The following is a 16,884-nucleotide window of genomic DNA, read 5'->3' as shown; positions in this document are numbered from 1 at the left end:
ACACCGAGGATAACTTCCCTGCTCTTCTTGGAAATAGTGCCAAGGGATCTTTTACATTTCCAAAAGGCATTCGATAAGGTGCCACACAAAAGGTTACTGCAGAAGATAAAGGTACGCGGAGTCAGAGGAAATGTATCAGCATGGATAGAGAATTGGCTGGCGAACAGAAAGCAGAGAGTCGGGATAAATGGGTCCTTTTCCGGTTGGAAATCAGTGGTTAGTGGTGTGCCACAGGGATCAGTGCTGGGACCACAACTATTTACAATATACATAGATGACCTGGAAGAGGGGACAGAGTGTAGTGCAACAAAATTTGCAGATGACACTAAGATTAGTGGGAAAGCGGGTTGTGTAGAGGACTCGGAGAGGCTATACGGAGATTTGGATAGGTTAAGCGAATGGGCTAAGGTTTGGCAGATGGAATGCAATGTCGGAAAGTGTGAGGTCATCCACCTTGGGGGGGGGGGGGGGGAAAAAAACAGTAAAAGGGAATATTATTTGAATGGGGAGAAATTACAACATGATGTGGTGCAGAGGGACCTGGGGGTCCTTGTGCATGAATCCCAAAAGGTTAGTTTGCAGGTGCAGCAGGTAATCAGGAAGGCGAATGGAATGTTGGCCTTCATTGCAAGAGGGATGGAGTACAAAAGCAGAGAGGTCTTGCTGCAACTGTACAGGGTATTGGTAAGGCCGCACCTGGAGTACTGCTTGCAGTTTTGGTCACCTTACTTAAGGAAGGATATACTAGCTTTGGAAGGGGTACAGAGACGATTCACTAAGCTGATTCCGGAGATGAGGGGGTTACCTTATGATGATAGATTGAGTAGACTGGGTCTTTACTCGTTGGAGTTCAGAAGGATGAGGGGTGATCTTATAGAAACATTTAAAATCATGAAAGGGATAGACAAGATAGAGGCAGAGAGGTTGTTTCCATTGGTGGGGGAGACTAGAACTAGAGGGCACAGCCAGCCTCAAAATACGGAGGAGCCAATTTAAAACCGAGTTGAGAAAGAATTTCTTCTCCCAGAGGGTTGTGAATCTGTGGAATTCTCTGCCCAGGGAAGCAGTTGAGGCTGGCTCATTGAATGTTTTCAAGTCAGATAGATTTTTAACCAATAAGGGAATTAAGGGTTACGGGGAGAGGGCGGGTAAGTGGAGCTGATTCCACGACCAGATCAGCCATGATCTTATTGAATGGCGGAGCAGGCTCGAGGGGCTAGATGGCCTACTCCTGTTCCTAATTCTTATGTTCTTATTACATCCACCTGAGAGGGCAGACGGGGCCTCGGTTTAACGTCTCATCTGAAAGACGGTACCTCCGACACTCCAGTGCATTGCTGAGAGAGTGCTGCACTGTCGGCCTAGATTTTTGCGCTCACGGCTCTGAAGTGGGCCTTGAACCCACAACCTGCTGACTTTGAGGTGCGAGTGCTACCCACTGAGCCATGGCTTGCATTTTTATAGCATTGTACCAACACCGCGAAAAACAGATTATTTGGTCGTTATTACATTACAGTTTGTGGGAGCTTGCTGTGCGCAAATTGGCTGCCGTGTTTCCCACATTACAACAGTGACTGCACTTCAAAAATAAAAGTACTTCATTGGCTGTAAAGCGCTTTGGGACATCCTGAGATCGTGCAAGGCGCTATATAAATGTAAGTCTTCCTTCAAATTTCTTGCGAACTGCAGAATGTGTTGGCACAAAAAGCCTTGTCAAAAAAGCTACTCCAACAGGTCCTTGGAAGAAGCTTTAAGATGTCCCAAGAATGTGAAAGGCGCTGTAAAATGCAAGTTTGTTTATGACCTTGAGGGCTCGCACATTTATTTAAAAAAAAATAATTTTTTAAATAATTTGTTTACAGGATGAGTGTCGCTGACAAGGCCGGCATTTATTGCCATCCCGAATTACCCTCTAAGGTGGTGGTGAGCCGCCTTTTTGAAACGCGCCCGTCCGCGTGGTGAACGTATTCCCACAGTAGCTTTGTCGCAATGGTTTGCTACAACGGAGTGGCTCGCTGGGCCATTTCAGAGGGCAGTTAAGAGTCAACCACATTGCTGTGGGTCTGGAGTCACATATCGGTCAGACCGGGTAAGGGTGGCACATTTCCTTCCCTGAAGGACATTCGTGAACCAGATGGGTTTTTACGACAATCCGGTAGTTTCACAGTCACCATTACTGATACGAGCTTTTTATTCCAGATTTATTTAATTAACTGAATTTAAATTCCCCAGCTGCCGTGGTGGGATTTGAACTGACGTCTCTGGGTTACTGGTCCAGTAATAGGACCACGATATCACCATTCCCCAAATGTAGTGACCAGGACACGTTACTGAAGGAGATAAAGAGCTGTTCGGAAAGCACATCGGGCAGCATCGAGAATTCAGTTTCTAGTCGGGCCTGCACTTCCTATGGCAGGAAAACTGCCTCAGGGATTGAGAGGGTGGTGGCGGGGGGGGTGGGGAGAAGAAAATCAGTTCACCGCATGGTTTAAACTGAATCCACTTTTTTGAGAAGGAGACTCGTGTCTCGCCATTTCTCCACAGCAGCCAGCCATACACCCCCTTGAGAATTATCCTCACTTCCTTTGGGAGAAAATAGGTCTAAGTAAACAGTTGAATTGTAACAGCTAAATTCAAAGACCGCACAGACTTCACTCCAGATCGAAGCGCACGATTCGGGTTGAACCTTTGTGCCCTTTTATGGAATACAAAGGGACGGCCATTTTAGTTGTTTTCTTCTTCCCGACACACCTAGTGTGTCGGGGATTGTTATTGGCTAAATCTCCTGAGTATATGTGCATCAATATTGCAAATAATAGCGAGGTTATCGGAGAAATGAGAGAAACAACAGGGGGAATTTTAACCCCCCCATGCTTGTTGGCGAAGGAAGGCCTTTAAAATGGAGTTCTCTGTTCCTGCAGATTTTGGAATCAACACTGCTAGTTTGAAAGGAACCCGCTGGGAGAGAAATGAATGAAAATCGAGGTCCCATGACGTCAATGGCCCCCTGACTGCGTTTTAACCCCGGCCTGAGTGATGAAATTGCCACGGCTAGGGCTGCCTAGCTCTGGTTGATCGCTCTCTTTTTCCCCCCCCGCCTTGTCGAACAGCCTTCTCTCCCCCCCCCACCCCCGCCCACCCACCGATCTGCAATGTTTTTATAATTAATTAACGAGTGTTCAAAGAAAATTAGAAAAACATACAATTGTTCAATGCTCCTACGATTTTTCTCCTGACTTACACACAGCAGTGTCCAGGAGATTAATCTTCAGTTCTTTAGTATGTGGAGCTGGATTTCCAGTGTCTGGCCCTATGTCTTCACTCGGAGGCTGGTGAATCTTTGGAATTCTCGACCCCAGAGGGCTGTGGAGGCTCAGTCGTTGAGTATATTCAAGACACGCATCGATAGATTTTTTTTTTAGATATTAAGGGATATGGGGACAGTACAGGAAAGTGGAGTTGAGGTGGAAGATCAGCCATGATATTGAATGGAGGAGCAGGCTCGAGGGGCCGAATGGCTCACTCCTCCTAATTCTTCTGTTCTTGTATAAAAATTGGAGGTCGCATGATGAAACCTCCAGGAATATGTTCAACCAGAGTTAGCAACCAGCGAGCTGAGTCAGATCTTGCCCTTTCTCAACACAGACGTAGACCAACAAGAGTTACCAGAGCCTTGGTTGCTTTTTTTGTGTGTCTCTCTCTCGCCTGGGGATACTGAGGCTAATTTTAGCGGTCTAGCTGCTCTCCCAGCTAAGATCAGTAAACACCACACAGGCTAAGCATCAAAACTTGGGACCTTCTCTGGTGTGTGATGTGGTTCAGGACCACATCACACGGTGCCAGCCACTGAGTCCTTCGGGGAAGACGATTGACACTGTGAGGGTGTGTCCTGTTTTTTTTCGCCACTTGGTTGACAAACCTTGTAAAATGACACTGCCCCTTTCAAGACTGGCTTTTTGTGTCGAATGGTTTGTTAATGTTTCGGATCCAGCCTCGCTTTCACTGCTGTCCGTAAAAGCTTGACCTTTGCCCTCTGGAAAGGCTCCGACTTCATGACGGCTTCCAAAAATACCCACGTTTCTGACTTGCGGCTTTTCTGGATTTTTCCAAACGCGGCCCGGCTTCTGTTAGATTTTTTTTTTTCAGTCATACTGGGCTAATTGTAGACAAAGGCTCCATTCACCAAGATTGGCCAATCCAACTCATATATTTTGCAAGGTTGGGGGGGCGGGGGTGGGGAAGCAGGGGTTGGAAGTTGAATAAAATGCACGTTCTTCATTTAAACATGTTGATCAAGGCGATGTAATCCAATCCTGTTCATGTGCAAGCGGCCGAGGGAGAGACCTTAAACCGTTGCTTTTTGCCAGACCCGCACACAGTGGGAATGGCACTGGCTTGGCAACAAGGCACAGTGTACCAGCTTCTCATTGCAATGAGGCAGAGATGCCAACTTTCTGATGAGATTGAGGGTCGCTTCTTCACCCGGAGCCGAGCACCTCTCCCAACACCCCCTCCTTCTTTGTTCTCTCTCCTTTTCAAAATTAGTGCAAAGTTTAAAAAAAAAATAAAAACTTTTCTCTCTCTCTCTCTCTCTCTCTCTCTCTCCCATTTAGTTTAAGATTGGGAGGCAGTTACTGCAACTTTTTTTTCCCGCTTCTGATTACGAAGGTGGTGGAGGAGAGGGGAGGGGGTCAGTCCTGTCGCCTGAGGACCATTCGACAGCCCTGCCTGAGGAGCTAAATATTCGGAGGATTTAACTTTTGACAATTCTCTGCCCCCACCTCTCAAAGTGCTGACTCTTTCTGGGGTACAGTTCCCCAGGCTCCATCCGCCCGCCGCTAAATTGCCCAGGTGACCAACTTTCCGACGCTGCCATCGACGGTGAGCGTCGCCAGGCTATTTGACTGGGGAGGGCGTCGCTGGCAAGCCCAATTCTGTTCTCGCTCGACATCGAGACATGGGCTTTTCAACTTTGGGATGACTGGAGAGGGATCAGAAGTGCAAAGCCCTGGAGATTTCTCGCCCCTCTTTTTTTTTTTTTTTTTCCCCCCCCTCCCCAAGCAAATGGGTAATGGAGCTACTTGCAGCTTCCTGAGGTTGGGGGTCAGCTAACTCATCGTAGACAAAATTCTCATCCTCCCTGTTCAAATCCCTCCATGGCCTCGCCCCTCCCTATCTCTAACCTCCTCCTCCAGCCCGACAACCCTCCGAGATCTCTGCGTTCCTCCAATTCTGGCCTCTTGAGCATCCCTGATTTCCATCGCTCCACCATTGGTAGCTGTGCCCTCAGCTGCCTGGGCCCTAAACTCTGGAACTTCCTCCCTAAACCTCTCCACCTCTCTACCTCTCTCTTCTCCTTTAAGACACTCCTTAAAACCTACCTCTTTGACCAAGCTTTTGGTTATCTCTCCTTACGTGGTTTGGGTGTCAATCTTTGCTCATCATCATAGGCAGTCCCTCGAAGCGAGGATGACTTGCTTCCACGCCAAAAAGGGATGAGTTCACAGGTGTTTCAATGAAGCACCTAACATTCCAGGTCCCGAACTACATGTTGAAGGGTGGAAGATGCCTGTGCGTGGATTTTTTTTAACATAGGGTGACTGTTGCACACCAGCCACCACACGGGCTTGACCGAGCTAGGTCTTGGTCCAGTTGCAAGGGTTATCCAAGATGACTGGAGACCAGCTCTGCTTTGCTAATGCTCCTGTGAAGCACCTTGGGACATTTTGCTACGTTGAAGGTGCTATACAAATGCAAGTTGTAGACCGCTAATCCAAGCTTGGCTCAGCACGACACGAGAGAATGATTTTGCCTCGCGAACGAGTGAGGGAGCTCACTGGGAGATTTTCTTTGATGTCTGGCACTGCAGAAAGGACCTGTAAACTCTGGAAGGGAAAAAGCACCGGGCTGGGAGAGAGTTAACTCCGCCTGGGATGCATTCTGTTCCAACGTAAATGTAGATTTGTGCTGGTGCAGGGATTAATTCGGCTGCCCTTGAGAAATGAATTGTACAATGTGTGGACTGAGCCAAACCGTGGGCTTAAAGTGGGTTCGATTAGAATTTATAGCTCATTGCATTCTTCCTGCATGAGCACCAGTTTTAATTTTTTTTAAAAATTTGAAACACAAAGCAAAATGCCCCACCGCGGGTTCCTCTTGTCGCAGTTACTCATCCCCTGGAATGGTCTGTGAGACGCGCACACTGTGTGGCCTTGAGCACCCGCATGCTCACCAGACAGGAAATGATGTCGTTTGCATTATTAGACAATTTTGAAAGTCTCCCTCCTGAGGAGCTGAGCACAAGACTAAATGTTTCAAGATTTTCTTTCCTCCCCTGTCTACCGTGTCAAAGGTTGCCGAGACTACCTATAGAAGAGACCTGAAGCTGGTATAGTTTCTTCCGTTTAATCCCCACCCCTGCCCCCTCTGTCATTGTTAATGTTTTTTTTTTTAGTAAGCACAATTAATAAATCGTAGAAATGCGGCAGTCATTTTGCGCACAGCAAGATCCTACAATGTGCGTACCTGGTGACTTTGCTCACAGGTTTGCAGAGCTGTTGGAGTTGGGAGTGGCTCAGAACGTAAGAAATAGGAGCAGGAGTAGGCCATGCGGCCCCTCGAGCCTGCTCCGCCATTCAATAAGATCATGGCTGATCTGATCTTGGCCTCAGATCCACATCCCCGCCTGCTCCCCATAACCCTTTTCACTCCCTTATCGGTCAAAAATCTGTCTATCTCCGCCTTAAATATATTCAATGACCCAGCCTCCACAGCTCTCTGGGGCAGAGAATTCCACAGATTTACAACCCTCAGAGAAGAAATTCCTCCTCATCTCTGTTTTAAGGCGACCCCTTATTCTGAAACTCTGCCTCCTACTGGCATAGCTAGCCACGTGATGTTCACAAGACTCAATAAAACCCCAGCCAGTTGAGTTCAAATGATCCACGATGAGGCAGGTGGTTGTGAGTCTTAATGTGATTGTTAAACCTTTGCTAATAAATCAACTAGTTCTTAACTAAAGAAACCACAAAGCATTACAATCAGCAATGTGATGATCTCTTTTTTTTTTTAGTGATGTTGATTGAGGGATAAATATTGACCAGGACACCCAGGGATATCTCCCCGATCATCAAATTGTGCCATGGGATCTTAGCTGAAAGACTGCACTTCCGACAGTGCAGCTCACTCATACCGCACTGCGGTGTCGGCCTGGATTATGTGCTCAAGTCCCTGGAGTGGGATTTGAACCCACAACTTTCTGACTCGGAGTCGAGAGTGCTGCACACTGAGCCCACAGCTGACACTGGTTTATTTTAGTTCATCATGGATTATCCATCATTTTACTGTCCTGAGTGATTTTGGAGTTTTTAATCCCCTCCTCTTCTGACGATGATCTCCAGTGCCACACCCAAGCTGTTGCGGAGAGTGTTGCCAGGGTTTGTGACCAGGTTATAGTGGACCTCGCCCGTCTTCACCCAGTATCTCACATGGCCAACATTTTCCAGCAGGGTTGAATTGGAGAGAAAGACTTGGATTTATATAGCGTTTTTCATGACCACCGGATGTCTAGAAGCGCTTTACAGCCAATGAAATACTTTTGGAGTGTAGTCACTGTTGTAATGTGGGAAACGTGGCAACCAATTTGCGCACAGCAAGCTCCCACACACAGCAATGTGATAATGACCAGATAATCTGTTTTTGTGATGTTGATTGAGGGATAAATATTGGCCCCAGGCCACCGGGGAGAGCTCCCCTGCTCTTCTTCCAAATAGTGCCATGGGATCTTTTACGTCCACCTGAGAGAGCAGACGAGGCCTCGGTTTAACGTCTCATCTGAAAGACGGCACCTCCGACAGTGCAGCACCCCCTCAGCACTGCACTGGGAGTGTCAGCCTGGATTTTTGTGCTCAAGCCCCTGGACCGAGACTTGAACCCACAACCTTCTGACTCGCAGGCTCACGATTAAGAGCTGGAACCGTGGCCCATTTTTCCCCATCTACCCCAGCCACTGTGACCAATTATAATACGCCTCCTGCTGCAGTGACTGAGATCAACTAACACCACTGATTGAGATTGAATGTGGGACCGACTTGCTTTGTCGAGCTCAGCCACTCATTACAAAACTTCACTGGGCTATCAAGGGATTGTTATTTTTAAAGGGAATAAAGTAAAGTCAATTATTATTGCATACATTCATCTGTGACACTTGAGCTGAACCAATTTGATGATTTGTTTTTAGTGCTTACTCTCTTGCTCCGAGTTCTTGGTTCAGTTTAGTCTTAAGTAAATAGATTATCCAAGCCGAGATTGGTTTGTAAGATGTTGGGGGAGGGGGATGTCTCATTTACAGCCAGATGGTTTATGGGTTCAAGTGCCAAGGTTCTCTGGTCCTTCATGATTGTATTTAACACTTTTCCTCCAGGCAGTCGGATGGGGTACCTCTCAATTATTGGAGTCTTTCCAGCCTTGGATGAAGGATAAAGGGGCCAAAATTGCCGTGTTGTGCGACTCCAGGGGGCGCTAACGGGGCGCAAAACTGTTTTCGCCCCAGGGTGGCGGGGGGGGGGGGGTGGGGGTCGCTACCGGCTCCCGCGAAATTGCACGAGAGTCAGCGGAGCCGCAAGCACGGTAGCGTCTCTCCCCGCTGGTTGTGCCCCACGCCTCCGGCGATGACGTCATTGCTATTCGCGTCGACCCCTTTGTGCCACACCAGCCTCGCTGGTCGCGAAGCGGGCCGACCTCCTGCGCCTTTTTTTTTGTGCTCCAGTGATGTCACGTGTTCCGGGCCAAGGCGCCGCGCAGCCCTGGTAGCCCAGTGGAGCCCCTTTAAAAAGGGCCTGCAGAGTTCGCAGCGGCCCTCTCCTTGAACGGAAGAGATGGGGCAGTGAAATGCGTCAGCGCTACGCGGAGAAGCTGCGTACTGCTGCCGATCCTGCCCGCGTCGCGCCCCGGACACTGCCCCAACGGGAAGTGGAGTGCGCAACTTTGCACTCCACTTCCTGTGAAGGGCGGTAACCCGAATTTCGTGGCTGAGCCAGGACTTCCGCGTCGGGTGCAGGAAGTCCCGGCTCAGCCTCGGTTACCGTCCCCTGTAATGTATTTACTTCATGGGTTCTTTGCTTAAGAATTCATAGCCACACATTGCTATTACGAATTAGTTGGTTTATTAGCAAAGGTTTAACAATCACACTACATATTACCAGTTCATCCACCAGGCTCACAACCACCTGCCTCATCGTGGATCCCCTGAACCCAACTGGTTGGGGTTTTATTGAGTCCTGTGAACCTCAAGTGACTGGCTAACTCACTCTCAATGCAACAGCTCTACCAACCTGTGAGCATGCTCACCGGTGCTTACATGGAGTGTAACCCAATTTTTCCCCCAAAGAGTCTTCCTCTGTCCTTCTCGCTTCTCATGCCCCACATTACAGCGAGTCAGTTGAGAGAAAGTGTTTTCCAAACACCAAAAAGTGGATTAACCCTGCACGAACAGGCATTCCTGGTCGTCCGAGGACAGGAGGCAGCTGAAAGCCATCAGGATCTTTGGCCCACAACTCAAGGCCAAGAGATCAAAGGTTGTCCTTTCTTTTTATCGCGACAGGTGCAATCTTCCTTTATGCCACGGAGACTGGTCTCCTGCTTTGCCAGTGCTGCAACTCCGACGAAGGCAACCGGCATGAATTCGGGTCTGCTGTCGCTATCTTCTCGGATTCAGTCGTGTCAGTCACTCCCGTGTGTGGTCTGCGAGCCTTGCATTTCTGGGAGTCGACTCGCATGACTATATCTACTTGCACAGCAGTGGGACCCAAGGGTGTAACGATGAAACTCCCTTGTGATCTGGACTGGATCTCCACGTCATTTACCCGTGTATTTCCTCAATCTCTCCAAAGGCAGACCGAGCTAACGCTCGATGAGGCTTCGAGCGTCTGTTGGGCGGGGCTGGGGAGTGGGTTTCACGCTCATTGATGCCTGGTGTTAAATCTGAAAATGAACCCTTTGGCTCAGTGATTCTCACCAACTCCCCGTGCTTTATGATAGTGAAGTGAATGCACAGAGCAGTTGTTCTGCTCCGATTCACTTGGTTCACTTGAATGCAGCCTATTTCCACGTGATAACATAAAAATAACGAGTGCGTTACACTAGCCTGCTTCAATGGGTTATCCTGCTTGACCTAAGCCAGCGCTTTGAATCTCTCTGCCTCAGTGAATATCCTCACAGCTTTCCCCGTGTCAAACTGTGTGTTAGGGAAGCTTCAGAAATTCTCTGACATCTATTGCACATATTGTCCTCCTTTGAGCAGAGCAGGCCAAGAGGAGATTTGATGGAGGTGTTTAAAATCATGAAGGCTTTCGATAGAGTAGAGCAACTGGTGATTGGCATAAGAATTGGCAATATGAGGAGGAACTTTTGTACGCAGAGTGGTTAGGATTTGGAATGCACTGTCTGACGGGTGGTGGATCATCATCGGCAGTCCCTCCGAATCGAGGAAGACTTGCTTCCACTCTAAAAGTGACTGTACAGTCCAATACGGGAATTACAGACTCTGTCGCAGGTGGGATAGACAGTGGTTGAAGGAAAGGGTGGATGGGACTGGTTTGCCACACGCTCCTTCCGCTGCCTGCGCTTGGTTTCTGCATGCTCTCGGCGACGAGACTCGAGGTGCTCAGCGCCCTCCCGGATGCACTTCCTCCACTTAGGGCGGACTGGTCTTTGGCCAGGGACTCCCAGGTGTCAGTGGGGATGTTGCACTTTATCAGGGAGGCTTTGAGGGTGTCCTTGAAACGTTTCCTCTGCCCACCTCTGGCTAGCTTGCCGTGTAGGAGTTCTGAGTCGAGCGTTTGCTTTGGGAGTCTTATGTGGCCTGCCCAATGGAGCTGGTCGAGTGTGGTCAGTGCTTCAATGTTGGCCTGATGGAGGACGCGAACGTTGGTTTGTCTGTCCTCCCAGGGAATTCAATAGTTATAGATTCAATAGGATTCAGATTCAATAGTAGCCTTCAAAGAGGAATTGGATAAATGCTTGAAGGAGAAAAAAATGGCAGGGATATGGGGAAATAGCGGGGGAGTGGGACTAACTGGATTGCTCGATGGGCCGAATGACGTCCTCCTGTGCTGTACTATTCTATGAAAAGACTGACTGCCCTTGCAACCCAGCTGCTTCTAATCTTTCACTAACCAGGGAAGCTGGGCTATTTTACTTCTGATTGAGTTTGGGGGACCGAGGGCTGGCCAGTGGAGCGGCCAATCACATCTGCCCGGATGTGGGCCGCCCTTGCAATGAGCCCCACGCGCAGCTCAAAAGAATGAGGCATTGGCATCTGTAAGGTGTGAATCTTTGCTGGAAAAGTATTTTAACGAGCCCCATTTGCTGAGGCCATCCAGCCCAGATGGCTTTGTCTGGCTTTGGACTTGCATCCCAGTGTGCGGCTGTTCTGAGAAACTTGCCCCTTTTTATATCCGAGCTTTAACTTGGAAGCACATTTTAAAAGAACTCTTGTCGAGATCCTGAAACGTGACTCCTACGCCGTATGTTATCCAATATCTTTAACATTAGAGTGGAGTGACTGATTACATAAGTCAGGAGATGATCTGTCGGTCATGTGTCAATGTGGCTTAGTTGGCAACACTCAAACTTCTGAGTTGGAAAATTTTGGGTTCAAGTTCTACTCCAGGAGGTAACACTCCTCCTGGAGGTACCATCCTTCAGATCAGACATTATAACCAGGAACTGTCTGCCTGTTCTGGTGGTTTAGTTCAGATTGACAGCAAGGAGGTGTCTTGGCGAACAATCTTGCCTCAATCACTACCATTGGGAATAGATTAACTGGCCATTCTTCATCTTTGGAAGACCTTGAGAAATACCGAACGGCTGCCATGCGTAATAGTATTTCATTTTTTGTGAAGCTCTCCGGAATGTTTGAGAGATGGGATGAGGCGCTATATAACATAAGAAATAGGAGCAGGAGTAGGCCATTTGGCCCCTCGAGCCTGCTCCGCCATTCAATGAGATCATGACTGATCTGATCATGGATTCAACTCCATTTCCCTGCCCGCTCCCCATAACCCTTGACTCTCGTATCATTCAAAAATCTGTCTGTCTCCACCTTAAATATATTCAATGACCCAGCCTCCACAGCTCTCTGGGGTTGAGAATTCCAAAGATTCACGACCCTCAGAGAAGAAATTCCTCCTCATTTCCGTTTTAAATGAGCGACCCCTTGTTCTGAAACTATGCCCCCTCGTTCTATTCCCCCACGAGGGAAAAACATCCTCTCTGCATCTACCCTGTCAAGCCCCCTCAGAATCTTTCCAGGTTCATTGGTTCTTGATTATCGCCACAGGCACCAAGTGTTCAAAGTAATGTAGCCTCCAGAGGATCTGGCATTCAATATCCTTGTTTTACAGTAGAATGCATTCTGTTGGTCGAAGTTGCTGGTTGGCATACGTGCACATGACCTGACTTGAGTGTTTCTGCTGGTCAAACCTAGCCTCTCTGTTTTAGTTTTTTTTTTCCATCTTTGTCGTCATGTCCGCAGAGGGTATGGCGTAGAGCATTGGGAGCTGTGGCTGAATGCGTAAGCTGTGGCTTAGTCTGCGCGGTGGAGGAATGACATTGGTGTAGTGGGACTCTTCGGACCAGGCACCCATGCCATGGAGGGACACCTATCCAAGCTCCTCCAGTTTGTTGAGTTCCCAATCTCTGCCTCAGTGCTGTGGGTAGCTGGTGAGCAGCGCCTGTGCGCTCTGCTGCCCATATGTTACCCAACGCGAAGTCCAGCTCACTCAGTGCCCTCTGTCCTCAGCAACCTATATTGGGTGGGTGGACAGTATTTTGTATACATGGGGTGGCTCGACCTTATTTGAGACACGGGGGATTTTCCACTTGCCGCCTGGGTGTAAAACTGTTGTTGTGGATGGGCTGCCTGTTTTTCATTTCCATCGATTTGATGAAAATCGGGCGGTTTCTGGATTGGGCAAGCGATCCGCAACGTCCGTTTTATGCCCCGGGTGGCTAGTTGATCCCAACATTGCTCGGTGCTTATGTTTGTAGGCATGAAGGAGTTTGCCTTAACTGCGTTCCCTGGACACCGACTCCATCCCTCTCCCCGACTCCTGTCTGAGGCCGAACCAAACAGTTCGCAACCTTGGTGTCATATTTGACCGTGAAATGAGCTTCCGACCACATATTCGCATCATAACTAAGACCGCCAATTTCCACCTGCGTAGCATCGCCCGTCTCCGTCCCTGCCTCAGCTCATCCACTGCTGAAGCCCTCATCCATGCCTTTGTTACCTCGAAACTTGACTATTCCGACGCACTCCTGGCTGGCCTCCCACATTGTACCCTACGTAAACTAGAGATGATCCAAAACTCGGCTGCCCGTGTCCTAACTTGCACCAAGTCCCACTCGCCCATCACCCCTGTGCTCACTGACCTACATTGGCTTCCGGTTAAGCAACGCCTCGATTTCAAAATTCTCATCCTTGTTTACAAATCACTCTGGCCTCTCCCCGCCCCATCTCTGTAATCTCCTTCAGCCTCACAAACCCCCGAGATATCTGCGCTCCTCTAATTATGCTCTCTTGAACATCCCTGATTATAATCGCTCCACCATTGGTGGCTGTGCCTTCAGCTGCCTGGGCCCCAAGCTCTGGAACTCACTTCCTAAACCCCTCTACCTCTCTCTTTCCTCCAAGACACTCCTTAAAACCTGCCTCTTTGACCAAGCTTTTGGTCACCTGCCCTAATTACTCCTGGTGTGGCTCGGTGTCACATTTTTTATCTCCTAATACTCCTGTGTAGCGCCTTGGGATGTTTCACTTCGGTAAAGTATATAGATACAAGTTGTTACTTTGTGCATCTATCCCAATGGCAACTAACAAAGCACTGCATTTGTTTGCTTTGCAGAATTCTATGAATCTTCCTCCAGATAAAGCACGACTACTGCGACAGTATGACAACGAGAAGAAATGGGATCTCATCTGCGATCAGGTACTTGGAATCCGGTCCGGTCCAGTCTCACTTGAGATGTGTAAAATGCAGAGAGTTCTGTGGGTGCCCTTCTGCTCGAACATTTGTGGGTGCAGGAAATGTCGCCTCACAATTTTTGTTTGGAAATTCGCTTTGCGTGCACATGGGTCCATTCCGGCCCACTGACTCTCTTCCCCCGACACCACCCTCCCCGCGCACCCCCCCCAGCCTTCAGGGAACGGTTCTGCTGATGTGTGACTTGAGGTCTGTTGGGGATTGGCTGTGCCATCAACCGTCACGGAATAGCACCCGGGCTGGTCCTCTGTGTCAACATTTGCGTTACGAGCACCTTCGAGGCCCAGTATTGCCGCGTCAGAAAAGCGAGCAGACCCTGTTCGCTGAAAGGATGCGGCACAATGTTGAATTCTGAATGCAGTGTCAGCCATGGCTCAGTGGGCAGCACTCTCGCCTCTTGAGTCAGAAGGTTGTGGGTTCAAGTCCCACTCCAGAGACTTGAGCACATCAATCTAGGCTGACACTCCCAGTGCAGTACTGAGGGAGCGCTGCACTGTCGGAGGTGCCGTCTTTCAGATGAGACGTTAAACCGTGGCCCCGTCTGCCCTCCCAGGTGAATGTAAAAGATCCCATGGCACTATTTCGAAGAAGAGCAGGGGAGTTATCCCCGGTGTCCTGGCCAATATTTATCCCACAATCAACATAACAAAAACTGTTTATCTGGTCATTATCACATTGCTGTGTGTGGGAGCTTGCAGTGCGCAAATTGGCTGCCGCGTTTCCCACAATGCAACAGTGAACTACACTCCAAGTACTTTGAGACGTGTGGTGGTCATGAAAGCTGCTATAAAAATGCAAGTCTGTCTTTCTTGCTTCTTCACACCAATAGAATCGGAAGGTGGAAGAGCACAGAATGTGTCTGTGGGTTCAGATGTTGGCAATAAGGGTGGATGATTTTGGTCAGCCTGGACATGTAGCTCGGGTTCCACGGGACCAGTTTTCTGGATGCGCGCTCCGGTTGCTGAAACTTCGCCGAGCGAGAGCACACCTTGTAAATGACAGGCGGCGGCCAATGAATTTCTTCCCATTCATTTTAAGGGATGGAAGATTGCGGGGGGAATGCACTGACTGATTCCGAGTGTGCACTCCCGAAGGGTGAGGCTGCCCACCTGGAGCACACGTTCCATAAATTGCCCTGTGGGTTAAGGACATGAAGCTGCAATATCCATTCTGTCCCCTCCGCCCCCCGCAAGCCCAATCTACGACGACAACAACAACAACAACTTGTTTTTATATAGCGCCTTCAATGTAAAATAACGTCCCAAGGCGCTTCACAGGAGTGTAAGCGAGCGCAAAGGACAGACGAGCAGACATTGAAACAGGTGACCAAAATCTTGGTCAAAGAGGCCTAAAGGAGGAGAGGGGTTTCGGGAGGGAATTCCAGAGCTTCGGGCCTCGGCAGTTGAAGGCACGGCTGCCAATGGTGGAGCGATGAAAATCGGGGATACGCAAGAGGCCATTTAACAAAAGTTAATCTATTTAACTACGAATCGTGCCTTCTGGGGTTTTCATTGCTTGTGAAATCGAGGCTTGTGCTTCATTAAAGGTTCAATCTTGTCCCCTCTGATTGATTAGCCAGTGAGTAAATGCGTTTCATGGTGTCGACCTGAGCCTTGAATGCCATGATGGGCCCAGGTTTGATCCTCGGTGTGTCCTGAGCAAGCTGTTCTCAACCTGCTGACTGGCTTGGGGGCATTACAATTGGTCTCTGCGTCTCTGCCTTGGACATGGGAAAGAAAATCAGCCAGGGTTTCTACCCCCGGATCGCTTTCCAGTGGAAAGCGTGTACGTGGGCGTTGCGGGAGGAAGGGATCGGGCCTGGTTGTGAATCCTCCTGCGCTGGGGTGTCCTGCCAACACTCGGTGACTTGGCTCGCAGCTGAAGAATGGCCACTTGGGCGAGGGGTCAGAGGGCTTCCTGCGCTCGTGGACGCCCGATGTCTTTAGGACAGGAGATAAAACCGGGGGTAGGGGGCCTTGATCCTCCCAGAGTACTGCAATGTTGGCGGCGATTTGTGCTGACTATGTTTATCTGTTGTGACATAGAATCGTACCGTACAGGAGGAGGCCATTCGGCCCATTGTGCCTGTACCGGCTCTTTGAAAGAGCTATAAGAATTAGGAGTCGGCCATTCGGCCCCTTGAGTCTCCTCCACCATTCAATAAGGTCATGGCTGATTTTCGACCTCAACTCCACGATCCTGCACTATCCCCTTATCGCTTGATTCCGTTAATATCCAAAAATCTATCGATCTCTGTCTTGAATATACTCAATGACCCTCCACAGCCCTCTGGGGTAGAGAATTTCAAAGATTCACCACCCTCTGAGTGAAGAAATTTCTCCTCATCTCAGTCCTAAATGGCCGACCCCTTATTCTGAGACTGTGACCCCTGGTTCTTGACTCCCCAGCCCGGGGGAAACATCCTCCCTGCATCTACCCTGTCAAGCCCTGTAAGAATTTTGTATGTTTTAGCGAGATCCCCTCTCATTCATCTAAACTTTATCCAATCAGTCCCACTCCCCTGCTCTTTCCCCATAGCCTGGCACATTTATACTTTTGCCAAGTATTTATCCAATTTCCTTTTGAAAGTTGCATTGGATTCCAGATCATCAAATCTCGCTGCGTAAAGACGTGTCTCCTCATCTCCCCTCTGACTCTTTTGCCATAAGCTCACTATTCTAAGTGTGGGGTGAAAACATTGAATTTTCAATGTTGAATCTGGATTGATTTAAATTTACAAATGAGGTGCCACTGCATATGCCAGGCGAGAGCTGTTCATTTCTCTCCTATTTTCTCTCTTGTGTTTGAGACTAAATGACTGACTGACTGTTTGTTTGGT

The 16,884-nt window shown here is 48.9% G+C and overlaps 1 protein-coding gene across 2 annotated transcripts in view; it reads left to right on the top strand.

Moving 5' to 3' along the window:
- LOC139240823 (formin-like protein 3) overlaps positions 1-16,884 on the top strand; it is a 196,003-nt gene that overhangs the window by 79,870 nt on the left and 99,249 nt on the right. For both annotated transcript variants that reach the window (XM_070869307.1, XM_070869306.1), the window contains exon 2: positions 13,908-13,991. In XM_070869307.1, coding sequence (XP_070725408.1) covers positions 13,908-13,991 — 84 coding nt within the window. The remainder of the gene's footprint in view (positions 1-13,907; positions 13,992-16,884) is intronic.

This window comes from Pristiophorus japonicus, chromosome X (assembly GCF_044704955.1).
Source record: "Pristiophorus japonicus isolate sPriJap1 chromosome X, sPriJap1.hap1, whole genome shotgun sequence".
Lineage (NCBI taxonomy): Eukaryota > Metazoa > Chordata > Chondrichthyes > Pristiophoridae > Pristiophorus > Pristiophorus japonicus.
The sequence above is the reverse complement of the archived record's forward strand: the minus strand, read 5'-3'. Positions and strand labels throughout refer to the sequence as shown.